At 44.1% G+C, this 27,568-nt stretch overlaps 1 protein-coding gene across 3 annotated transcripts in view; it reads right to left on the reverse strand.

Moving 5' to 3' along the window:
• LOC137632239 (methionine aminopeptidase 1D, mitochondrial-like) overlaps positions 1-27,568 on the reverse strand; it is a 95,706-nt gene that overhangs the window by 31,944 nt on the left and 36,194 nt on the right. Inside the window, exons 1-2 of one of the 3 annotated variants that reach the window (XM_068364123.1) lie at positions 25,641-25,786; positions 8,441-8,906 (exon numbers count right to left, since the gene is read on the reverse strand). In XM_068364123.1, the coding sequence (XP_068220224.1) occupies positions 8,441-8,886 (446 nt within the window). In that variant the 5' untranslated portion in view covers positions 8,887-8,906; positions 25,641-25,786. Of the gene's footprint in view, positions 1-8,440; positions 8,907-25,640; positions 25,787-27,568 lie in introns of those variants that run through there. The other 2 variants (XM_068364122.1, XM_068364124.1) reach the window with 2 other exon arrangements.

A 27,568-nucleotide genomic window follows, 5' to 3' on the forward strand; every position in this document is an offset into this window, starting at 1 on the left:
ACGGTTATATGCCGACGGGAAGACCGATGGACCAGAGAGGGAGAGGTCGTTCCCCACGAAGTGGAAGTGTGCTGGCCTTGCGCAAGTGTCGGTGTCGTATATGTATCACAAGAACAGCACAAACACTGAAAATAAACTTACCACATTTCTATTCATATACAGGTACAGTATATACATAAACATTAAGAATGTTTTCATATCTATCTATCTATCTATCTATATATATATATATATATATATATATATATATATATATATATATATATATATATATATATATATATATATATATATATATATATATATATATATATATATATATATATATATATATATATATATATATATATATATATATATATATATATATATATATATATATATATATATATATATATATATATATATATATATATATATATATATATATATATATATATATATATATATATATATATATATATATATATATATATATATATATATATATATATATATATATATATATATATATATATATATATATATATATATATATATATATATATATATATATATATATATATATATATATATATATATATATATATATATATATATATATATATATATATATATATATATATATATATATATATATATATATATATATATATATATATATATATATATATATATATATATATATATATATATATATATATATATATATATATATATATATATATATAAATATAAATATAATAAAAAGTAAATTAAAAGACAAAAATTAATGGCAGTCCAGAATAAGCGAGGAGGAAGAGCGGAAACAACCGCTCTCCATCCGAGTCAAAAGTAAAGTGAGCTAAATCACAGGTGTGTGAACGGGAGTGGTAGCAAGTTAACCCCCCTATCCCCCGCTAACTAGCGGTGTGGGTAGTTAACCCTCACTAAATCTTAATGGCTCGTCATTTCAGTTCCGCCGAAAGTATAACCCCTAATAAATAGCGTGGTTTTTATTCCAGTTACAGAACAAACTATTCATAAAAGGTCTTCTCAAGCTCAAAGAACATGTCCACCATCTGAGGGTCTGACATCTTCTGACAGGATAAACTCATCTGAGCAAAGGTTTTGGTAAATAATATGGTATCAACAGTTACTCAATGAGAAGTGTACATCTAGATTCACCAATGAACTCAGTAATGAGTCACTTTCTACCCACGTTTTTAAATTGACGTCCAAGGCAGAAATCTTCCAAAGATTCAGTCACACAAATGACAGTGGATCATGGAATTGAATTGAATATGGGATTTAGGCATTAAGCCAAGCACTGGGGCATCAAAGGCCATTCAGCGCTATATAACGAAAATCATTCAATCATATCTGTACACTCACACCATTTAGTATCATTTTAACCTTTAATACAAATCGTAACACTTTCATACAATAAAATCTAGATGTGAAATAAATAGGGATTAAAAGGGTAAAATAAATAAATAAATTAATAAAATCAATCATAGCTCGTAATATAACCCAATACTTTGTATAAATTTTCTCAAGTTCAGGGTATTACAGTTTTCCCCCAGTATATCTCTTAACGGTTTGTCCTGGAGTAAATGTGTCCTCCTCTGGAGATTAAAAACAGGACAATCGACTAAAATATGTTTAACATCCATTGTCACTTGACAGGTATTACAAAGAGGGGCCTGTCTCCCTTCCCCACTCTTCATTAAATAATTGTGCGTTGCATGTGTATGGCCAATACGCAGCCTAGTTAAAATAATGGTATCCCTTCTACTTGTAGAATTACAACATGACCATTTATCCACCAATGGGTGGATTTGTTTCAATTTTGTATTGGTGGTCAGTTCAGACCATCGAGCTTGCCACTTATTTTTACAGTAAAGATGAATCTCACTTTTAAGATCTTTGTAAGGAATACTCAAGGGGGATGGATTACTTAGCCCTGAAGCTTCCTTTGCTGCCTTATCAACTTGTTCATTCCCATCCACCCCAACATGGGCAGGGACCCAACAGAAGTGAACACTGATACTCTTCCTAGATTGCAGAAGTACTAACCAGTCCTGCACCTCTTGTACTAGATGATGGCCTGGCATAATTTGTTTTAATGAGAGTAAAACACTATTGGAATCCGTAAAAATTGTATAAAAACTATTTTGGTTGCCATTTTTAAAAATATGTTGGACTGCGAGAATTATTGCGTACAGCTCAGCAGTAAAAATTGAACAAGAGTATGGGAGTTTCCTTCTAATAACAATATCCCCCATCACAGCTGCACTTCCAACTCCTGCAGCCGATTTGGAGCCATCTGTAAAAACATGTTTCCCATGATGTTGAGCAGCATGATTTAAAAACTCACTTTTCATTACCCTACTAGGTAAGGTATTTTTCCCTCCTGCCGTAAAACATACTTTAACAGGTGGATTACACCAAGGAGGAGACTTGGGATATCCTACCTCTGCTATCTGTGCTGTTAACAAGCCTACTTCTCTAGCATCATTTTTCAGCTGTACTTCCAAAGGCTTAGGCACTCTAGATCTGTTAGGAGCCCGATCTAAAGGCGCCCTAACATATTTACAGTTAGGATTGTTTCTCACAGCAAGGGACCTAGCTAAAAACCTCAAACTCAACTCCTCTCTGCGAATGGAAAGGGGAGGTATGCCAGAATCAACATAGAGACTGTCAATGGGAGATGTTCTGTAAGCACCTGTGCAGATGCGAAGCCCAGCATTGTGAACAATATCAAGTTTTCCAAGTAAAGTCTTTGTAGCTGACCCATATATTTGGCATGCATAGTCTAACTTGCTCAGACACAAAGATGTATAAATTCTAAGCAAAGTTGTTCTATCAGCACCCCAATCAAAATGCGATATCACTTTCAGAATGTTCAGTGACTTCTTAACCCTGATAGATAGGTCATTTATATGGGGACCAAATGTCATTTTCTTGTCGAAAATGACTCCAAGAAACTTGACACTATCCTCATATGGCAAAATACAATCATTTAAGAAAAGGGTGGGGATCTCTTCCCTTTTACGAGTACGAGTAAAGCGAATGGCTTTGGTCTTCTGAGGAGAAAACATGAATCCGCGAGAATTTGCCCATGCGGAAGCAGCATTTATTGCAATTTGAAGATTTTGGCATGCTTGTAGTGCAGATGATCCACTACAATAAATTGCAAAGTCATCGACAAATAGTGATCCTTGTATGCCAGGAGGTATGTGACTAATGAGACTATTAATAGCAACAGCAAACAAGGTCACACTCAATACGCTGCCTTGGGGGACACCTTCTTCTTGCATGTAGGATGAAGATAGTTCTGACCCTACTCTCACTTTAATGGAGCGGTTTGATAAAAATTCTTCAATAAAAGAGAACATATGTCCTCCTATACCCCACGAGGCCAATTGCTTTAAAATACCACCCCTCCAGGTGGTGTCATATGCCTTTTCAAGGTCAAAAAAGACACCCACCACCTGGTTTTGGTTAGAAAAAGCATTTGAAATTTCCCTTGATAACATCAGCAAAGGGTCTAGAGTACTTCGGTTCTTCCTAAAACCAAACTGTCTGTTAGATAGAAGATTTTTTGATTCTAGATACCACACAAGTCTATTGTTGATCATTCTCTCAAATAGTTTGCATATGCAACTGGTCAAGGATATGGGCCTATAACTAGATGGCAGTTCTGGGTCTTTACCAGACTTGTGGCCTGGAATTACAATTGAAGTATGCCAGGAATCAGGAGATGTATGGGAAGCCCATAGACCATTAAAGGTTTCTAATAAAAATTCCTTGGTATCCACTGGAAGATGTGATATCATTTCATACCGGATGCCATCCTCACCTGGGGCAGTTAAAGAAGAGCTGGAGATAGCATTTTGCATCTCCTCCATACTAAAAGGCAGGTTAAAAGCTTCAGTATTTGAAGAAGCAGGAGGAACAACAGATGTTGATGCTCTAATTTGTTGAAATGCTGGGGAATAGTTGTCAGCACTTGATACATGAGCAAAGTGCTTAGCAAGAACCTCTGCTACATCTTTGGGGTCAGATATATATCTATTATTTTCCCTTAATATTGGTAGAGGCTTAGGGACGAATTTACCGTGAAGTTTTCTAATCTTGTCCCATATTTCCTTTGAAGGAGTTTTGGTATTAATATTAGATATATATTTCTTCCAAGATGCTCTCTTTGCTTTTTTAAAAATTCTTTTTTGTTTGGCACAGGCTCTGAGATATGCTATTCTATCTGCTAAATAGTTTGTCCTCAAGTATCTTCTGAAGCAAGTTCGGGTCACTTTTCTTGCGTTGGCACATTCTTTACTCCACCAAGGAACTACAGAGCGATGAAGTAAACCGCATGTTTTAGGTATAAACTTGCTAGCATTATCATCAATAATATTTTCAAGATGTTGATAGGCATGCACTGGAGATGTAAATTCATCATATTCTTTATCAGTGTGTGAACAGTTTTCATAAGCTGCCCAGTCTGCCTCATCTATCTTCCATTTTGGTGGACACTGAGAAGGAAGATTATGGACATAATTTAACATTATTGGCCAATGGTCACTGCCATGTAGGTGTTCATTTACTGACCAAAGGTAGTCCAATCGAATGGATGAGGAACAGATTGACAAATCAATGGCTGATGTAGAGTTGTGGAATACATCATACCTAGTTGGAGAACCATCATTCATTAGTATTACATCATTGTTGTCGATTAATTCTTCAACAAGATTACCCCATCTATCGCACACATTTCCACCCCATAAAGTATGCTTTGCATTAAAATCACCCATTAAAATAAAAGGGGCAGGAAGCTGATTGATCAAGTCTTGGAGGTCAGAAAGTCTAAGCCTTCTTGGATTACCAGCATGATCTAAGAGGAAAAGTTCTAAGGATGGTTCAATATATAGCGAGCATAAAGTAATTTTTTTTCCCGATATGAGTTCTAACTGCACATGCCTGTAGTGGTGTATTGAGTGGGATTGTTTCAAATTTTACAGATTTGTGAATAATAAAACCTGTACCACCTTGAGCTCTTGCAGCTTGCAAAGGAGGGGATCTACAAAGATGATAATTGAGTCCAGGATTAAATGGTTTGTCACCGATCTTGGTTTCCTGTAGGCAAATTACCTTCGTGTCTGAGTCCCTGGTTAAAGTTTTTATTTGCTCAATGCTAGTACTTAGACCTCTGCAATTCCACTGGATGATAGACATTATCTTTTGTTATTATTTTTCTTTGTCTCATTTGTCTTTTGGGACTTTTCAGATGAAGCCATGTAAGGCCTGGAGATGGAAGGCTTTACTAGGCCACTACTCTTCTTTTCTTTCTTTCTAGAATCTTTATAAGAGTCAACCTTAGGATCATGAGCAGTAGGGCACTTACCTGACTTAGATGAAGGTAAGGATGATGGGGACCTTTTCCTCTTTGGAAGATCTTGTTTTCCAATCTCCATCAAATCAGGTAGAGATTCTGCCTGAGACAATACATTTAAGGTGGTGGAAGCCACATTGGCTTCCTTGGAGGATTGTGCTAGAACTTCTACAGTTCGAGCACTTAACCCAGAAGGCTGGGCTACTACCTCTAGGGGAGATGCTCCTATCGGTGACAATACTTTTGGTGTGTTGGACACCATATTGACCTCTTTGGAGGTTTGTGCTCTGGCTTTTATAGCCTGAGCACTTGACCCAGATGGCTGGGCTACTACCACTAAGGGAGATGCACCTGACGGGCCAGGTGCTGCCACTGGTCCCCCTGTGGTAGTAAGGGGTAGTGGATTATAATCTTTTGTTGGCATCTTAACCGCGCGAGCAAAATTAAGTTGCCGATTGAGTAAATGCTTTGCATAACCTACACTTATATGTTCAGCATTTGCTTTCAAGATTGCAGCTTCTTCATTCTTGTATTCTCTACATCTTTTATCATTTGGTTTATGATTATCTTTACAGTTTTCACAGGTTGTATCTCTGTTGCATTGGCCATGTTCTAACAAAGAACAGTTAATACAGATCTTCGTATTATTGCAGTACCGGGAAGGGTGACCGTACTTGAAACAATTAAAGCATTGTAAAGGCCTAGGTTTATATTCTCGAACACGTACTCTTTCATTCTCAATAATTATATGATCTGGTATAACAGGGGTTTCAAATGTTAAAACTACCATGCTTGTTTGAGGGATCTTACTTACTTTCCAAACATTAGCAGGGCACATGTCCAGAATTTCTGGTTCTGAGAATTCATATAGATCTTTATCAAAAACTACTCCTTTACCATAGCTGAAGCTCATATGTGGTTTAATATCCTTAATAGGATCAATTTCTGCAATCTTCATGCCACAAAGCATGTGAGCTTGAGTATCTGATTTTGCATTAATCAAAACAGATTGCTTACCGTATCTACTAATATCCTTACTTTTAATTAATCCAACTTTTTTTTGTATAAATTTACTAATCTTATAATAGTTATAATTATCTATCTTTCCAGATGCAATTATCCATGTTGGGGGCTTGGGGGTTCTTACTTCTGGAAGTCTATGCTCTATTTCTTTTTCCATCCATTCTTCTGGTTTATATACCTCTAGGTGTCTTGGTGCTTTATCACATAAAGCCCCAGAAATCAAACAATTGTCAATTTTTATGCTCTCTAAATTTTTATTTGCTTCTAAAGCAATCTCAAAACTTGAAAATGATACCCAAGCTTCCCAAAAGCCTTTACTACCATTAAGCTCCATTAAAATTTCTTTGATTGCTCCAAATCTACAGAAGGCTTCATGAATTATGTCATAGCTACAACCAATTGGTATGTTTTTTAAGTGGAGAATTTTCAGATTTTTTGTTGGATCTGGTAATGAGCCAGAACCAGAGAGTAAAGTATTACGGTTATTACAAGCATCATTTTCCACCAGTGTCGATAAATTGTCTTTAACAACACTGGTCAGAGAAGTATTGTTGGAGGAATCCTTTTTATTGCCGAGGTTGTCAACAGAGCTTTCCCTATTTAAACAAGCAGAAGTCGTCAACGGTGTCTGGGGTTCGCCATTTGATCCAGGGGTACGGGGAATATTAAGTTTACTCATTAATTATTTTTTCAGGGGGAGGGAAGGGGTCATAATAACAATGAAAAAAAAACAATGGAAAAAAATATAGTTTAAGGGAGAGAAAAAATTAAGACTGTCTGAAATTCCAAAGAAGACACCGTTAGCCTTTCCTGGAATTAATTTCTCCACCAATGACACCTGTGAAAGCTGCTTACCAAATGTCCACTCCCTACCCTACCACAAAGGGATGGTACCACTATGATTAGAGTGGCTCAAGTGTATGCCAAACCCGCTTGATGGGACTGAGAGCATTTCAAGAATACAATCATCCCCACTCTAATCATAGTGGCAGGCAAACCGGACAGAATGCCGAGAGTCCTATCTCTATAAAATCGCCAACCCCTGGAATCCGAAGGCCAAATTTCCTAAGAGATAGTTCCGCGTGCCAGTATGGGAATACTGACACTCCTAGGTGTCCAAACATTTTCGGGCAGTTGGCAAGACCACCACAGCTCCCACAATTGATTTTGAAATAAAAACCGATCATGGATACAATGTCCCCTCTAAAAAACCTGGACAGTGAAATGGGTAAAAGAGTTTTGACAGCAAGGTTGGAGACAGCTGATAATTATGAAGGAGGAATAAGCAATAAGAGGTAATAGAAAAAGAATGAGAGAAATTTAGAGTCAAACTGAGGAAAAGAAATTCCCCAGTTCGAGAGCCCTCTTGCCCGTCACAAGCCTTCAGCACGGGAATGATATGCCGTGCTGAAGCCCAATGACTTCATCAAGGCATTCTCTCGTTAAGAGGGAGTGGATCATGGAGTCAGCTATATATACCAAAGATTAGGCAACACTACCCATCAGAAGTAAATACAATCCAGGAAGAGAATATTGTCTAATCAGACTAACACTGCTTAGGTTCTTGCCCGATCCCCCCAAGACCATGAGTTTATTTGGTGTCAGGGAAGAGTATGGGGAATATGAGATATGAAGGACACAGGAGATAAAAGGAATCAGATATGAATGTGAAATAAATGAACACAAAAACATTCACTTCAACAAAAGTGGAATAGTAAGTGGGTGTGTGCAATACAGGGCTCTAACACTAATTAGGAAAAATCCCCCAACCTTAGCAAATGCAAGACCCACTTCAGATAAAAGTTTTAGGCTGGGTATAGCAATGGCTTGTTTCTTGTATAAATAAATAAAATGCATTAGGATTATTACAGGATTAACCAGAAAATGAACAAGAATTTGAGGTATTTTTCATAGTTGAATGGAATGCATGCTTGAAAGATTTCATCTCACAAATCCTAAATAAAAGTCACGGGTGAGAAAACTTTCTTCACTGTATATATAAAAATGTCAGCAATTTTTTACAAAATACAAATGAAAACATACCTTTTAAAAATGTCCCATAAGTTTCGTTTACTATGATTTGATGTTGATGACATATTTAACACATGATGACTGGGGCAAATTGTACTAAAATTCCTAAGGCACAGAACAGAAGAAAAAGCACTAGTTGTGGAAAGTCTCTCTTGTTTATTAACATAACCAATGTTGCAATGGCATCCTCTTCTTAGCAAGTTCTCCTTGGAACTCAAAATAGCAGATAACTGTACATTGTCCCTTAAACAATCTGTTTTTTCTTCATCTTTACCAGCCAAAGGAAACTTGCATTTATCAAAGCCATGCTCAAAGAGTTCATTCCTAGAACAGTAGGCAATATATTTTTCTCTTGGCCATAATGATACACACGCTAATCTTTGGGGATTCAGTTGTTCAAGATGTTGAGTGGTTGAAGAAACTGCAGAGAGGGTTATTCTCTTCAAAGCTTGATGCATTGTACATCAGTGGTACTAAGCTGAAAAAAAAGTAAGGATTAAAAATATTCACCATTAAGGTTTCTCAAAACATCAGCCAAGCACATGCTTAAAAGTAAAAAAAGTTTTTTTCTATGAATCATTGATTTTTTTCTAAAAATTATTCACCTACAACATAAAATAATAGCTTTAAACATTAATTTTTCTTAATGAATTTCTACATTACCTATTAAAACAAAAGGCTGCTGCCAGATTTCCAAAAAAAAACAAGATTATGGACAAAAATAATTTACAAAATAAAAATTTTCAGCTACGATGAAAGAGGATTGTTCTAGAAGGCAATTACCAATCAGATTTAAATTCACAGATGTGCAAGGCATATAAGAAGTTTAAGCTTGGAAGGAGATACATTGGTACTACAGTATGTAACAAAACCGCTGCTCATTGATGAAACTAAGCACTGTGTACGACATAGACTCAGGAACAAAGTAAGGAAACATGACAAATTTGGAAGTAATTTGTATTTTTCCTAACAATACAAACCTTAGCTATTTAATAGGGGTATTACTTTCAGCGTAGCTTAAATAAGGAGCCATTAAAATTCAACGAGGGTTAACTACCCATACCGCTAGTTAGTGGGGGTAGGGGAGGGTAGCTTGCTACTGCCCCCCTCACACACACACACGTGATTGAGCTCACTTTGCTTGGAGGTAGGACTTCAAGGAAGATAGGGCTGGCGGGTAAGTTTGTTTAAATAGCTAAGGTTTGTATAGTTAGAAAAAATACAAATTATCTACAAATTTGTCATTTGTTCCGTGACTGGAATATAAACCACGCTATTTAATAGGGGTGACGCACCCATTAGGTAGGGTGGACGTCCCAGCCAATCTGGCTTTTGGCTTTACCCTGGGGCTCCTTATCTGAGTAAGTCAGTACTCAACAATAAGGAGTCCCTGTACCTCGCTAAAACCTTGCTACACAAGGTCCGCAGCCTACATAAGCTGCGTGTTGAGGTATATAGAAGCGTGACTGTCCAGGTAAAGTTATTCCGAGTTCTTTAGTTCTTTAGCAGGAAAAACTGTGTAACTAGGACTTTCCCAATACCACCTTGTCAGGGTATGGGGACGCAACAGTATTAGTCTTAATACTAGGTACACAAGGGAGCATGGTTTACCTTCAGGGGTTTGAGGTCAGCTGTGTAGAGAACCCAGGATGCTGCTTTCCCCAAGAGAGGGGAGGATGAAGAAAAGATATCCAGTCAAACCTCTTCATTCACGCAGACTAAAACCAGGTAACAATACCCTCAACCTTCTGCTACTTGTCAAATATGGAGCTTGAAGCTCTAAACCAGCTGTTGTGCAGCCACCACAGGACTGATAGATAACGTATCGAGTCTCCTGTGGGTCACGTCTTGCAGGTAATGGAATATGAATGTGGTCTGACGATTCCACACCCCAGCTTGAAGAACCTGCGTCACTGAGAAGTTTCTCTTGAATGCCAGGGACATAGCTACGCCCCAGACATAATGAGCTCTGGGGCGACGTGAAGGAGGAGGGTCTGGATTCAGTGCATGGCCTATGACCTTGCTAATCCATGCTGAGATGGTGTTCTTGGTGCCCCTCCTCTTGGTCCTTCCTGTGCTGACAAATAGTGCAGGCACACGGGACGGGCTGCAGCTGTTCTTTTAAGATACAGCCTCAAACTCCTCACTGGGCATAGTAAGAGATGGTTTAAGTCATCTGTTACAGAACGGAGACTAGAAATCCGGAAGGAGTTGAATCGTGGATCCCAGGTTCTGAGTCTTGGCAATAAACTCAGGGACGGAGCTGAACGTTACCTCTCCCCATCCCCTTGAATGGGCGATGTCGTATGAGAGGCCATTAAGTTCACCGACTCATTTGGCCGAAGCCAAGGCTCGCATGAACACCGTCTTCCAAGTCAGGTGGCAATCCGTTGCCTGGCGTAATGGTTCATAGGGAGGTCTCTTAAGAGACCTGAGAGCTCGAACCACGTTCCATGGAGGAGGTCTGACTTCTGACTGAGGACAGGTAAGTTCAAAACTCCGTATGAGTAAGGAAAGTTCTAGCGATGAAGAAATGTCCATTCATTTCAGTATAAAAGCGAGGCCTAAGGCTGAGCGTTAACCTTTTACTGCCGAGACTGACGGGCGCATTTCTTCACGCAAATACCAAAGGAACTTCGCTATTGCTGGAATAGTGGCATCGAGAGGAGAGATACCCCTTCCACAACACCAACCACAGTAGAATTTCCACTTTGCCTGGTAGACTGCTGCAGAAGACTTACGCAGGTATCCAGACATCCTAGTCGCAACTTGTTGAGAAAATCCTCTCAGAGAGGAGATGCTGGATAGTCTCCAGGCGTGAAGTCGTAGCATAGCTACAGCTTTGTGAAATATGTTGGTATGTGGTTGTATGAGTAGATTGTGTTGCAGAGGTAGTTCTCTTGGGGGCTCTGTTAGGAGCTGCAGAAGGTCTCGAAACCATTCTGCGTGATGCCATAGCGGAGCTATGATGGTCAGTGAAAGATTGACCAATGTTCTGGCCTTGTTGAGTACCCTCCTCATCAGACAGAACAGGGGAAAGGCGTAAACATCGATGTTGTCCCACCCTTGTTGGAATGCATCTTGCCAGAGAGCTTTGGGGTCTGGGGCTGGGGAATAATACAGCGGGAGCCTGAAGTTCAGGGCCATTGCGAAGAGGTCCACAGTCGGAGAACCCCACAAAGTCAGGACTTTGTTGGCAACTAGATGATCTAAAGACCATTCGGTACTCACTATCTGAGATGCTCTGCTCAGGTTGTCGGCGAGCACATTCCTTTTACCCGGAATGAAGTGTGCCGATAGTGGTAACGAGTGGATTTCGGCCCATCTCAGTATATCTATTGCTAGATGGGATAGGTGCTGCAATAAAGTATCTCCTTGCTTGTTGATGTAAGCCACTACTGTGGTGTTGTTGCTCATCACCACCACTGAGTGGCCCGCCAGGAACTGTTGAAGGGCCAGAAAGACGGCCTTCATCTCTAGGAGATTTATGTGGAGGTACTCTTCTGACACTGACCAGAGGCCTGAGGTCGTGTGGTGCAGCACATGCCCCCCCCTCCCCTCCGCCCCCCCTTTTTTTTTGAAGCGTCTGAGAACAGCATCAAATCCGGGGGAGGACGAGAAGATCCACTCCCTTTCGTAGGTTCTCGTCTACCACCCACCAATGGAGGTGCATCAGTTCCGCTGATCCCATGGGGATCCGGATGTCCGGGGAATCCCGAGTCTGATTCCACCGGGACTGAGTTACCACTGGAGGGATCTCAGCCTGAGGTGACCATTGGGAACTAGCCGGGCCAGCGATGAAAGGTGACTGAGGAGACGTAACCACGTTTGGGCTGGAAGTTCTTCTCGTCTGAGAAAAGGTCTTGCGACCTTTCTCAGCCTTGTTATCCTGTCGTCTGATGGGAAGGCTTTGTGGAGATTGGTGTCTATAATCATGCCTAGGTATACCAGTCTCTGTGTAGGAAGCAGGGATGACTTCTTGAGATTTACCATGATCCCCAGATCTTGGCAAAGTCTCAGAAGTTTGTCTTGTCTCGGTGTTGAAGAAGGGTCGACACCGAGTCTGCTAGAATTAGCCAGTCGTCCAGATAATGGAGGACACGGATGCCAATCCTGTGTGCCCAAGATGACACTAGGGCAAACACTCTAGTGAAAACTTGAGGTGCTGTGGACAGACCGAAGCACAGCACCTTGAACTGGTACTTTCTGTTGTCTAGGCTGAATCTTAAGTACTTCCTTGAAGACGGATGGACTTGGATCTGGAAGTACGTGTCCTATAGGTCCAGTGTACACATGAAGTCCTGAGGTCTGACTGTATCCGCCGTCTCCATGCTGAACGGAGTTTGTTTGACAAACTTGTTCCGGGCTGAGAGGTCAATGACTGGTCTCCAGCCTCCAGAGGTCTTTCTTACAAGAAAGAGTCGACTGAAGAAGCCTGGGGACTCGTCGAGGACCTCTTGGAGAGCGCCCTTCTTCAACAGGGCCTGGACTCCTGCCCGAAGGGCCTGCCCCCTTGCCGATCCCATGGCAAGGGAGTCTATTGACACTGGATTCCTGGTCAGGGGAGGGAGAGATGTTATATATGGGACGCAATATCCTAGACGAATCACGGAGATTGTCCAGGAATCGGCTCCGAGTTGCTTCCACCTGTCTCAGCAACTTTGTAGGCATCCCCCCACTGGTGGAAATGCAGGGGGAGTGCTTATCCTAGCGATTGCAGCCTTGGGTACTCCCTCTAGGATTCTTTCCTCCCCTGAAGGACTTTTTGCCTTGCCTGTCCTTGACAGGAAAGGGCTTATTAGACACTGTTGTCTTCGCTGCTGGTTTCGTTGTCACGGTCTTGGTTGGGCGGGACTGCTAAGGTGCTGGAGGTTTATAGGGCTTGGATGTCAAAGCCCTATGGAGGAGGGAGTCTCGATGAGACTTCCTCCACCTTTCAGCAGCAAGTTCCCCGTCCTTAAGCTCAAACAGGTGGGCCTCCTCTAGGAAGGAATGTCTGAACCTATTTATCTCGACGCTGGAGACCTGTTGGTGGAACCTCTCAGAAACTGCATCTTGATGTTTCAAGATAGTGTTTGCCCACAAGTTCGAAACTTGGTGAGCAAGAAACTTGATCGTGTGACTGCCTGTGATGAGAAAGGTCTCCATTGCCTTCCTGGTATGCTCCTTGGAGAAATCCTCGGATCGTATCAGGATACCCAAGGTCCCTAACCAGATGTCCAGCCACGAAATAGCTTGCATCACATACTTAGTGACCTTTTCCTGGTTAAGGACTTCGGCCGCCGAGAATGACACCTGCCGGCTAGAGAGAGTCTCAAGAGGGACTCCCCTGGTTAACTTTTCCAGAGAGTGGTGAAGTGGAAGAGCTGAACTGGGATCCTCCAGGATCTCAAAGTAACTCCTCTGCTGTACACGAGGAGGTGGGAGGAACTTGTTCATAGAGCCGGCACGGTTGGAGGAGGTAAAGTCGGAGAGCTGTTGGGCGATCTTGTCCCTGGTACTCTTCAACACCTGCAGGGCTGCACTGGTCTTTGAGGGTTTCTGAGTGCCGAAGACGCAGTCTAAGACCGTGTCCTTGCCCTCTCGAGGGAGTATCTCTGGGTCGGAAAACCCGGTGAGAACCCTCATTAGAGTCAGAACCTGCCAGAATGCATGCTCTGACTCTTGTTGCTCTCCTCCTGATGTTGGATGCGCAGCGGTCTCCTTCTGTCCCCAAAAGCTCTTCTTGGGGTGAGTCGCAGACATTCATCAAGTGGCTGGCTGTCTCCGTTCTAGTAGTCCTGGTGGAGGACTTCAGCAGAGTCTTGGAATCTTTAGACTCCTTCCGAGGAAGGAGGTAAGACACTAACATCAAAGGCCTGAGTGTTGTGTCCCTCCTGATTTCTGATTGAGGGGAACTCTCCGCGTGAAGGGAAGCTTCCTCCAATGGTGGGATGGCGGAGTGCCTCTCCTAACGCGATTCCCTTGGTGAAGGATGGTCTTCATCAGACAGGAAGGGAGAGTATCCCTAGGGAGATACTGGAGGGACTAGCCTTGATGGTCTGCACAGAGTCAGCTTCACCCTCGCGGAAGTGATCGCGTTGGAAACTCCTCTTTTCCTCTTCCGTGTCATAAGTCCAGAGGTATAGGCTGCTCTGACGAGCGGCCAGACAGGACAGGCTTGAATGTCTGTGTTACAGCTCTGACTAGGGCACTGAACCAAGGCTGCTGACTGACTGATGCACTGTCAGATAGATCCCCTGAAGGGAAAGGGACTGAAGGTTCCCTACAAGGAGTCACTGACTGTAATAGGTGGGTCCACCTTAGAAGGCAATTTAGGGATCCTGAATCCCTCTGCTGGTGCCTGTTTCCCTTCTCCCGCAAAGCACGCTGAAATGCGTTTGCAGGAAGGGGAATGAGGCGATGGTGACTTTGCCAGGTGTAGTTCCTGCGCCCGTAAGCGTGCGCGGGCGTGCAGGAGAGTATTGGCGCGTGTGTGCAGGTGAAAATTAGCACACAGGCGAGTGGTGGCACGTGCGCATGTCTTGGTGCGTGCGCGCGGGAAAGACCTGGCGAGCAGGAGAGTGTGGATGTCTAGGAGAGTGCTGGCGCGCAGGTGAGGACTGGATTGCGCGTGTTGTTTTAACTGCAGAGTGTTGGCGCGCAGGAGAATAATGGCACGCAGGAACTTCTTGACGCGCAGGAGAGAATTGACGCACAGGAGAGAATTGGCGCGCAGGCTGGCACGCAGGAGAGCGCTGGTGCGCAGGAGATAATTGGCGCGCAGGCTCACGTGCAAGTAAGTGTTGGCGTGCGGGAGGACGCTGGAGCATAAGAAATCGTGGGCACGTAGGGGTAGGGTGCGCAGAGGATTGCTGATGCGCAGGAGAGCGCTGACGTGCAGGCAAGTGTTGGCGCGCGCAGGAGATCGTGGGCGCGTAGGGGTAGGGTGCGCAGAGGATTGCTGATAAGCAGGAGAGCGCAAGCACGCAGTAGAGCACTGGCGTGTGAGCGCAGGGTGAGCAGAAGATTGTGGGCGCGTAGGTGGACAGGGGAGCGCTGACACGCAGGAGAACGTTGGTGCGCAGGCGCATGATGTTGCCGCGGTCTATGAGGGCGAGCACCTGAAGGGGAGCGACGAAGAGCTGTAGAGTGCTGACGAGCAGTCTGGCAAGCTGCTGGTGAGCGTTGATGTCCTGTAGGTTGGCAAGGTGCAGGGCAATGGTGCGCAGCTGCGCACTTTGGTAGAGCCTCAAGAGGCTTTACCGGTGACAGGAACGGTGATGGAAGGTCGGCAGGTCTGAAGGGTGGATGTTTAGGAACTGGGATGTGCCCTTTGTAAGGGCGAGCAACCACCGATAGGGATTGCGAACGATCAGCAGAGAGGTCCAGGACCAAAGTCACAGGACTAGTAGCAGGAGCAGTGACATTCGATGGTCGAGGGTCCGAAGACTGCAGCGAAGGCTCCTCTGCAGGGGACGGCTACGACGACAAAGCAGACGAACCAAAGAGGCGCCTTTTCACCGATGGTGAAGGGAGACCATTAAGGTGAAGTGGAGGGCGAGCTTTCCGATGAAGGCGCCCTCTGGGGGACGTTGGATCAGCAAGCTGACCGTACGCCGCAGCAGTACTCTGAAGAGGAGTCTCTATGAGTGAACAGGGGAAACTAAATCGGCAGCAACCACTGGAGAGTCTGGAGGGGCAGAGCAGTCGGATGTAATCAAGAGTGACACCTCTTGACACCACAACGTTGACGAGGGTCAGAGGATCTACCTCTGACGGCGACAATGAATGCTGAACAGAAGCATCCATTCAGATGAACCGTAGAAAAGCTTCCTTGGAGGGCGGACCCGTGAGCCCCGAGGAAGACCAAATCTGCAACATGACAAATTCGTAGATAATTTTTATTTTTCCTAACCATACAAACCTTAGCTACTTAATATGGGTATTATGTTCGGCGTAGCTGAAATGACGAGCCATTAGAATTTTAACGAGGGTTTACTACCCCCTCGCTAGTCAGCAAGGGGGTAGGGAGGGGTAGCTAGCTACCCCTCCCCCCTTCACACACCTGTGAATAGCTCACTTTGCTTATAGGTAGGACTTCCCGGGGGACAGGGCTGGTGGGCAAGTTTGATTAAATAGCTAAGGTTTGTATGGTTAGGAAAAATACTATTTAATATGGGTGACTTAACCCTTAGGTAGGGTGGTAAGTCCCAGCCAGTACTGGCTTTTGGCTTTTTGCCTGGGGACTCAGTATCTGAGTGTGTCAGTGCTCAAGATAAGGAGTCCCTGCACCTCGCAAGTGCCTTGCTCTGCAAGGACCGCGGCCTACTTAAGCTTGTGTGTGAAGGAATAAAGTGTGACTCGTCCTAGGAAGTTGACCTGAAGTCCTTTAGATGGAATTCTATGATAGGACGTTCCCAATACCACCTCGTAAGGGTATCGGGACGTGACAGTATCAGCTTAATACTAGGAACAAAAGGAAACATGGTTTACCTCCAGTGGTTTGAGGTCAGCTGTGCAGAGAACCCAGGATGCTGCTTTCCCCAAGAGAGGGGAGAATGAAGAAAAGAATAAGGGTCAGGCATACCTTTTCATTCATGCAGACTAAACCCGGGTAACAATGCCCTCAACCTTCTGCTACATGTCCATTAAGGAGCCTGAGGTTTAAACCAGCAGTTGTGCAGCCACCACAGGGCCAATAGAAAACGTATCGAGCCTCCTGTGGGTCACGTCTTGCAGGAAGTGGGCTGTGAAGGTCGTTTGACGCTTCCAAACCCCTGCTTGTAAAACCTGCGTCACTGAGTAATTCTTCTTGAATTCCAGGGACGTAGCAATGCCTCTGACATCATGTGCTCTAAGGCGACGTGATGGAGGAGGGTCGGGATTCAGGGAATGATGGATACCCTGCGAATCCACGCTGAGATTGTATTCTTAGTGACCCTCCTCTTCGTCCTTCCCGTGCTCACGAACAATGCTTGCACCCGAGGACGAACTGCAGCTGTTCTCTTAAGAGAGAGCTTCAGACTCCTAACTGGGCACAGTAGGAGATGGTCTGGGTCATCTGTTACAGAACGGAGACTCGAAATCCGGAAAGAGTCGAACCAAGGGTCCGGCAATCCCAGATTTTGAGTCTTGGCAATAAACTCAGGGATGAATCTGAACGTTACCTCCCCCCCATCCCCTTGAATGGGCGATGTCATACGAGACACCATGAAGTTCTCAGACTCGCTTGGCCGAGGCCAAAGCAAGTAGGAACACCGTCTTCCAAGTAAGGTGGCGATCAGAAGCCTGGCGTAATGGTTCGAAAGGAGGTCTCTTAAGAGACCTGAGGACTCGAACCACGTTCCATAGAGGTCTCACTTCCGACTGAGGGCACGTAAGTTCATAACTTTGTATTAGTAGAGAAAGTTCCAGCGAAGAGGAAATGTCCATTCCTTTGAGCCTGAAGGCAAGACTTAAGGCTGAGCGATAGCCTTTCACTGCCGAGACTGAAAGGCGCATTTCTTCCCGCAAATACACGAGAAACTCCGCTATTGCTGGTATAGTGGTATCGAGTGGAGAGATACCCCTTCCACGACACCAACCACAGAAGACTCTCCTCTTTGCCTGGTAGACGCCTGCGGATGACTTTCACAGGTGTCGAGACATCCTTTCAGCAACTTGTTGCAAAAAGCCTCTCTCTGTGAGGATACGCTGGATAGTTTCCAGGCGTGAAGCCGCAGCGATGCTACGGCTTTGTGGAAGATGTTGGCATGTGGTTGTCTGACTAGCTCGTGTCGAGGAGGAAATTCTCTCGGGAGTTCCGTCAGGAGCTGCAGAAGGTCTGGGAACCACTCTGCGTGATGCCATAGCAGAGCTATCAAGGTCATCAAAAGGTTGACCGATATTCTGGTCTTGTTGAGTACCCTTCTCATCAGACAGAACAGGGGGAAAGGCGTAAACGTCGATGTTGTCCCACCGTTGTTGGAAGGCATCTTGCCAGAGTGCCTTGGGGTCCGGGACTGGGGAGCAGTACAGCGGAAGCTTGAAATTCAAAGCTGTCGCGAACAGATCCACCATCGGGGAACCCCACAAAGTCAGGACTTTGTTGGCTACTAGACGATCCAAAAACCACTCGGTACTCACTATCTGGGATGCCTTGCTCAGACTGTCGGCGAGCACATTCCTCTTGCCTGGAATGAAGCGAGCTGATAGTGGAATCGAGTGGACTTCGGTCCATCTCAGTATCTCTACTGCCAGATGGGATAGCTGCTCTGAAAAGGTACCTCCCTGCTTGTTGATGTAAGCCACGACCGTGGTGTTGTCGCTCATCACCACCACGGAGTGACCCGCCAGGTATTGTTGGAACTGTTGAAGTGCCAGGTATATGGCCTTCATTTCTAGCAGGTTTATGTGGAGGCACTTTTCTGATTTTGACCAGAGACCTGAGTTCCTGTGGTTCAGAACATAGGCCCCCCTAATTTTTTGAGGCGTCCGAGAACAGCGTCAAATCCGGGGGGAGGACGAGAAGATACACTCCCTTTCGTAGGTTTCCGTCCGTCACCCACCACTGAAGGTCCGTCCATTCCGCAGGACCCCTAGGGACCAAGACGTCCGGGGAATCGTGTCCTTGATTCCACCGGGACTTTAGTCGCCATTGCAGGGATCTCATCCTGAGGCGACCATTTGGAACTAGACGGGCCAGTGAAGAAAGGTGACCGAGGAGACGTAACCACGATTGGGCTGGGAGTTCTTCTCGTCTGAGGAAAGGATCTGCGACCCTCCTCAGCCTTGCTATCCTGTCGTCTCTGAAGGCTTTGTGGAGATTGGTGTCCAAGATCATGCCTAGATATACCAGTCGCTGAGTTGGAAGCAGAGAAGACTTCTCGAGATTTACCATGATCCCTAGATCTTGGCAAAGTCCCAGAAGCTTGTCTCGATGTCGAAGAAGGGTCGACTCCGAGTCTGCCAGGATCAGCCAGTCGTCCAGATAAAAGAAGAGACGGATGCCGATATTGTGTGCCCACGAAGAAATCAGGGTGAACACTGGTGAATACCTAAGGTGCTGTGGAGAGACCGAAACACAGCACCTTGAACTGTTAGATCTTGTTGTCTAGGCTGAATCTTAAGTACTTCCTTGAAGACGTCTCCATGCTGAACGGGGTTTGTTTGTCAAACCTGTTCAGGGCTGAGAGGTCGATGACTGGTCTCCAGCCTCCAGACGCCTTCTTTACAAGAAAGAGTCGACTGAAGAAGCCTGGGGAACCGTCAACGACCTCCTGGAGAGCGCCCTTCTTTAACATGGTCTCGACTTCTGCCCGTAGGGCTTGCCCCCTTTGCCGATCCCATAGCAAAGGAGCTCAACGACACTGGATCCGCTGTCAGGGGAGGTAGAGATGTTATGAACGGGATGCGATATCCCTGACTGATTACGGAAATCGTCCAGGAATCGGCCCCGAGTTGCTGCCACCTGTCTGCACAACTTTGAAGGCATCCCCCAACTGGTGAACATGCAGGGGGATTGCCAATCCTAGCGTTTGTGGCCTCGGCCACTCCCTCTAGGATTCTTGCCTCCCCTGGAGGACTTTTTGCCTTTCTTGTCTTTGACAGGAAAGGGCTTCGACACCCATGTCTTTGCTGCCACAGCCGGTTTCGTCGTCTTGGACGGGCAAGGTTGTTGAGGTGCCAGAGGTTTATAGGGCTTCGATGTAAGAGTCCTATGAAGGAGGGAGTCCTGGTTGGACTTCCTCCACCTCTCGACTGCCTGTTCCACGTCTTTAGGCTCAAACAAATTCTTCCCCAAAATGGAAGAATGTCTGAGCCTGCTGACCTCGACGGTTGGGACCTTCGCGTGGAACCTCTCTGCCACCGCATCACGTCGTTTTAGGATCGAATTGGCCCACAAGTTCAAGACTTGGTGGGCCAGATACTCAATGGTGCGGGTGCCCGAGAGGAGGAAGGTCTCCAGGGCCTTCCTGGTGCTCTCCTTAGACAGGTCTTCGGATCGCAACAGGATGCCAAGAGACCCCAACCAGATGTCCAGCCACGAAGTAGCCTGCATGGCACACTTCGCAACCTTCTCCTGGCTTAGGATCTCTGTCGCCGAGAAAGTCACTTGCCGGTTAGAGTGTCTCTCAAGAGGGACTCCCTTGGTAAGCTCTTCCACAGAGTGGTGCAAGGGAAGAGCTAAACAAGACTCCTCCATGATCTCAAAGTACCTCCTCTGGTGGATACGACGAGGAGGGAGGAGCTTGTTGCCAGCAGTGGAACGGCTGGAGGAGGCGAGCTGGGAGATCGGTGGCGCGTGGTTACGCGATCTGGTGAAGGAAGAGGAAGCGCACAAGGGTGTGCAAGCGGTTGCGCGTGCGGAGGTGATTGTTCGCGCGTGCAGGATCTTGACGGGCTCTAGGAAAACGAGCACGCGCAGGGGAATTACCCCTAGCGCGTGGGCGCGCAGGAGGCTGCACAGCAGGAACTGGTGACTGCGCGCGATGGTGCGTAGGCGATGGCTGACGAGCAGGCGAGGTCCGACGGCGCGTAGGAGATTGCTGAAGGGAAGGAGAAGCAAGGTTCTTCCCTCCTGCGCCCAGATCCGGAGATCGTGGGCGCGCAGGCGAAAGTTGGCGCGCATCCGAACGCTGGCGAGCAGGTGAAGAGCGCTGGCAAGCAGGAGATCATGGGCGCCCAAGAGATCGTGGGCGCGTGTGGCGCGCATCAAGATGAGTGCGCGCAGGCGAACGCTGGCGAGCAGGAGATCATGGGCGCGCAAGAGATCGTGGGCGCGTGTGGCGCGCAATTGTGCGCTGGCGAGGAGAAGATCGCTGGCGAGGAAAAGATCGCTGGCATACAGGAGAACGCTGGCGAGCAGGAGAGCGCTGGCGTGCAGGTGAGGGCTGGCACGCAGGTGAGGGCTGGCGAGCAGGAGAGCGCTGGCGCGCAGGTGAGGGCTGGCGAGCAGAAGAGTGCTGGCGAACAGGAGAGCGCTGGTCCGTAGTCTCAGCTGCAGGAGGTCGCTGGGGCGTTGTCTCTGAAAGTGAAGGTCTACGGTGGGAAGACTTCACAGCAGGCGAGCGCGCAGGAGAACGTTGGCGCGCAGGGGATACCTGGCGCTTAAGGGACTTACTCACAATGTGAGAAAGCCCCTTTTGCCCCGAAAGGACCGATGCCCGTTGGATAACGGGGTGCGTGGGCGCCCACAGCGCGTCAGCAGCCAGGAACGGAGACGGCAGGTCTGAAGGTCTGGCAGGCGAAGGAGATCGTGAACGATCAGCAGAGAGGTCCAGGGATGCAACTGCAATGGTCGGTGCACGGCGGGGAGGATCCTCTGCGGGGGACTGCGAAGGTGAAGAAAGGCCTCTACAGCCAGATACACTCCGTTTCTTGGATGTAAAATATGACTTCTGCGAATTGATATCGCAATATGTGGATCCCGTTCGAATGGGCCCAAGTTGAGACTTCAGTACAGTATTATAACCACCCAAGTGAACAATAGAGAAGCGGTCGAGTCTGAAGCACAGGACTTTGAACTGGTACCCGACTCACGTAAGGAAGAAGCAAAGGTACTTCCTGTTAGAAAGATTAATCAATAATTGAAAATACGCGTCCCACAGATCAATAGAACATGAAATCGTCCTTCCTTACGGTGGCATAAACCGTGTTTGCTGTCTCCATTCTGAATGGAGTTTGGAGAACAAACTCATTCAGGGGAGAGAGATCAAGGATTGGTCTCCATCAAACCATTGTTTTCTCTTGTCAAAACCAGGAGACTTGTTTTGGATGACTTCTACCGCATTTTTCTCCATCATGGCCTTCACTTCGTTCTTGAGGATGAGGGGTTTCGGCAATTCCAGAGGGATCGACTGGAATCTCATCGGAGAGAGAGTGAGAGGAGAGGAAGAGTTGATGAATGGGAGGCAGTATACATCCCTAAAGGTATTTATCACCCAACTCTCTGCGCCACGTTGCCCAATGGCTTGACAGGTATCCCCCACTCGCGACAGATGGAAAAGGGAATCGCCGATCTCAATGAATTCTTCCTCCTTCCATATCTCTTCTTCCCTGGCTGTCTTGTCCTGGTTGGGAGCAAGAGGGATAGTCTGATCACCTCTTTTTCTCGAGGTAAAGGGTCTTGGAGCCACAGATCTTGATTGGGTCTTTCATGTCTTCTTCGGGAATGTTCTACCGAGCTGAGAAGCAGCTTGTTGAGCCATTCATCTGGGAGGACCTGGGCCCTTAAAGGTCACTGCCCTATGAATGTGCGAGTCATGACTAATTCCTCCATTCTTGATGGTCTTCTAGATTTCTTCCGCACGGAAGAGAATCGACGTGTCCAGGATAGGTATTTTCCTAAGGGGGGAGAGCAGCTTCATATCCCACCTGGCTGAGGAAGCATTAAACCACTAAATCTCTTCTCTTCAACACCCAGTTTACCTAATGGTTGGCAACTGATGAGCTAAGAAAGTCAGTCCCTTAGCTCCCAAGAGCACGAAGTTCCGTGAATTTCTTATTCATAACGGGAATCAACACAAATCCTTCAATGAAGCAAGAAGGACAAGGCTGCATCGATTCAATGGCTGCTTATTCAGCGGCAGAGAAGGAAGTGCCCTCATACAACAGTCTGTCCACCATTGTACCTGTCATCAATGCTGAGGTGTGGGATCTATTGAAAGAGGTGACATAAAATTTCCACTGACAAGAGGGGTGGAGGCAAGATCTTGGTAGATCTACCTGAACACAGTGAATTCTTATGTCTAGTGACCTGCGAATTCATGCTAACAAGTGCATACCACATAATGATCAACCATATTAGCTCAAAGGTAGGTCTGGAGGCTTGAGGAGCACTTAAACACCGATCCATCTGTGTCATCACTGCCTTCCCGAGTTAGTTTATCTCCCTGATGAATGTGAGAATGCTAGGGAATGTTGACTCCAATTCTGGGTTCTCCATTTCTGGTTGGAGGGGTCCTGCATCAGGAGAGGAAGAACTTTCCCTTGCCCATTGTTCCTCTCCTCTATCCCCAAGGAGTGGGATCAACAGCGGTAGAAGTAAATCCCTCTCTCCCACTAGAGTATTGTTAAACATTCTACATCATGAACTGAAACTGGTCTATACACTGCAGAAGCAGAAGAGACTCTGGAATTCCAAAAGGTCTCTGCAGCCTCCCTGCTCTTCTCTCTCTTGCCCCTGAGATCAAAGAGACACTAGGTGTCCTGATTTCAGAGGAGCCCGAGGGGAAATGCAATAGCGACTGATCAGATCGCTCAGAGTGCTTGCCCTTGGAGAGGCTCTGACAAGAGCTTCCTCTCCTTGAGGAAGACTCCCTTTGCTATGGAGAGCATTAAGAGTTCATCTTGGTTGTTGCCTGTCTTTTCTCATCTTGCCTACTTAAGGGAGATTCCTTCCTGGAAGTGTTATCTATGTCTTGAGTTGTCTTCCAAGACTGATCGATCTCATCCTTGAGACAAATCTCTTGAACAACAGCAACCTAAGGTCAAAGGGAGAGTTATAGCGCTGGGCTTCAGTTCCAGTTTTCAGCACTCGTAGGAGACGTGATGTAGCTGCCCTGGAATCTCGATCTCCAATAGTCTTGTGCCTTTAGTCAGGTTTGTTTCTCTCTGGGGGCAAGAATCCCTGGAGTTGTCACTTACAGTTGGAGAGCAATCCAAGCAGAGCTGTTTCCGCTTAGGAGAAGGAGAACAAAAGCGAGCAAAAAGACGGCAAGATTCCTTGGGTTAATTGTCCCTAAGTTCATCAGATGACGAGAGCGAATGCTTGTCTAAGGAGTATGATAAGTACCGGAAAATGTACTCTTTGGAGAACCTGAATGACATTTGCTAACAGTGTGAGAGGGTTTCTCACTGCATGGAGGAGATTGTAATTGTTTACGGGTTTGGGGTGATGTTGCGCATAGTGATCGTGGTTGGGGAGACCTTGCTCATGCTGGTGACCTTGCGTGTGTCTTTGTCAGCATTAAAAGACTTTGCCTTCTTTGAACCTCTTATTCTGTGAGCTTTTGGAGAAAGCTCGTGAAGAAGGAGGCAAGTACGAAGCCCGTGTCCCAGCCTCCCAGACGATGAAGTAGATATTCCTGCACATGGGGGACTGGTGATGTGAATTCTCCTTAGTCTTGGTTATTGATCATGGAAGCGCTCATGAGCGATTCGATCGTTCGTTCACTGGGGATCTCTGACACTTCAGTGCTCATGCTGGTTGAACGTCATCCTTATCCTTATGTGTCTCCTTTGATCAAGGGGTAGGTTGCTCCGCAGACAAATGCATCTCCTACGATCAGCCTTCTTAATACATGCGAGTGAGGAAGGGATACGTAAATCGTCCATTATCTTTTATTTTTCTATCCCATTGAGGCAGAAGATGGAATAAATATAATTACCAGATTAGTGCACTGCAGATATAGCATAAGGTGTAAGAGACCACACGAGTTGCATCATACTTCAAGAAAACACAAAGGCTACGTTGTCGTCTGTACAAAAACACAGATGACTTACATTACAATTAAGCTGTACTGTAGTGATATTACAGTACATATATTACAGTAGTATTAGACTACAGTACGAGCAGGTGTTAGATTACAGCATTACTAGACGGGAACAACATACGATTATAAACTGTGGTAGAAACCGAATTAAAACTATATTAGGCAATATTTACTGCGTTAATCATCAGCTTGGGCACCTGCTCGTGGCAGGGGTCAGTGACTTTCTAGGTTAGGAGGTACCCCCATATTCACAAAAATTTGCTTATTGTACCCGTGTCTGTAACATAACTATCGCGAAAAAACGAGGCTTGGATGTATATATATATATATATATATATATATATATATATATATATATATATATATATATATATATATATATATATATATATATATATATTTCTCCCGTTTTATAGTATATATTTTTCAACATTCCATCTAAGTTTGTACTATACTATAATAAAACCGAATGGTAACATAATCTTTGATAGCTGGTTAATCAAACAATTGCTATGCAAATAAGAGTAAAATTAACATTCAAAACAATCAGTGAAATTATATTCACAATTGTATCTTGTTTCTATACAGAATAAAAGCCAATACAAATTCTAGTGTATTACCCTTAGGAGTTAGATACATGATCATCACAGCAAACCTTTAATATACGTTTTATAAATCAGGAGCTGTTTATAATTATTTTTACTAAGGGAATATGTAATGTCATTCAGTCTAAATGGATAAAACTGCAGAATTACCTTGATTCAGGGAATTTAACCAGACGTCTTTAATACTCAAATGTAAACAATTGGTCCGATTTCCTTCCAACGGAGTTAAATGACAAATTTTGTGAAAATATTCTCATAAACGGAAAATTATCAAATAATATTACATATAAAATTATCATAAAATCATCCATAAATTAAATAATTAACACTTGTATATCATTTGATACTTTATGTCCATAGACCATTAATTCTCGTCTTAGTAATGCCATAGAATGATCGAACGAAAACACCGAAGTTGTTATGAATCATTAGTAAGAAAGGGAAAGAAAAAGGAGCTTTCCAGTTGGAAAAACACCGAGGGCAGACAAGTAGAAAACACAATATAGGAGGTAATGTTGGCAATTGGAAGTAGGTAAGGACGGGAACAAATTATTCAAAAATATTGGTATACTAAAGGGGGGATATGAAGACTATTATATGAAAAGGGGAAAATGTCAAAAGATGGAAGTAGGTAAGGACGGGAACAAATTATTCAAAAATATTGATATACTAAAGGGGGATATGAAGACTATTATATGAAAAGGGGAAAATGTCAAAAGATGGAAGTAGGTAAGGACGGGAACAAATTATTCAAAAATATTGGTATACTAAAAGGGGGATATGAAGACTATTATATGAAAAGGGGAAAATGTCAAAAGATGGAAGTAGGTAAGGACGGGAACAAATTATTCAAAAATATTGATATACTAAAGGGGGGATATGAAGACTATTATATGAAAAGGGGAAAATGTCAAAAGATGGAAGTAGGTAAGGACGGGAACAAATTATTCAAAAATATTGATATACTAAAGGGGGGATATGAAGACTATTATATGAAAAGGGGAAAATGTCAAAAGATGGAAGTAGGTAAGGACGGGAACAAATTATTCAAAAATAGTGATATACTAAAGGGGGGATATGAAGACTATAAGAAAAGGGGAAGAAACAGAAGCACATATAGATATATTCTGAGGGAAGATATTTACAAATTGAACTAATATAAAATGAGAGGGGTATGGAATAATGAAGAAAGACTAAAATATAAAGAATCAAATGAAATAGAAGAACAACGTGCACTAGGGTAGTTTCCCAAGAGAAAAGAGAGCACATGGGTATGAGAACAATAAAAAACGAAAAATAACACCAATGGAACACTCAAAATAACGGACAAAAAAGGTAAAAAGGATTCCAAGAAAAATTAAAAATAATAATGCAACAGGATCGGATGGATTAAAAATCTGAACTAAATAAAATGTTAATAAAAGAAAGAATATTTTTTTAATAAATAATTACTAAAGAGCATGAAAAAAATGTTAAATGTCAAAAAATAAAAATGACAAAAAAGTAAAGATGCTTACAGTTGAAGAAAGACCAACAGCCTTTCAAATATATCATAAAAAATATTTTTGGCCGCTTTGATGGACGAATCAAAAGTCTGCTTAAAGAAAAATATAAAAAAATGAAGAAAACACAAGGGGAAAGAGTAGATGAAATATCTATTTTACAATCATATGCTGATGAAATTTCAACAGAAATAAAATACTGAATAGTAATTTTATTAAGACTATAAAAAGACATGATTCAGATGAAAAAAAATAATAGAAATAATGAAAGAATATAGAATACACCTAAATGCAACAGATACAATAGACGAAATCTACGACAAGGGCAAAGTGAAAATCATGGTGGGATATGAACTAGAAAAGGATTTTGACGTAGCGAGCGGGATAAAGCATTAATGTGCATGGTCAACCACTTTATTTAAAATAAACACACACTGAACAATTAGCGAATCAGGAAGAAAATTAAGAGGGTTTGAAAATAAAAGAGAGATTTTGGAACTATTCTTTATAGACGATGGTCTGATAATAGCAAAAAAAAAAAAAAAAAAAAAAAAAAAAAAAAAAAAAAAATATATA

Source organism: Palaemon carinicauda, chromosome 41 (assembly GCF_036898095.1).
Source record: "Palaemon carinicauda isolate YSFRI2023 chromosome 41, ASM3689809v2, whole genome shotgun sequence".
In the NCBI taxonomy this organism is placed as follows: Eukaryota; Metazoa; Arthropoda; class Malacostraca; order Decapoda; family Palaemonidae; genus Palaemon; species Palaemon carinicauda.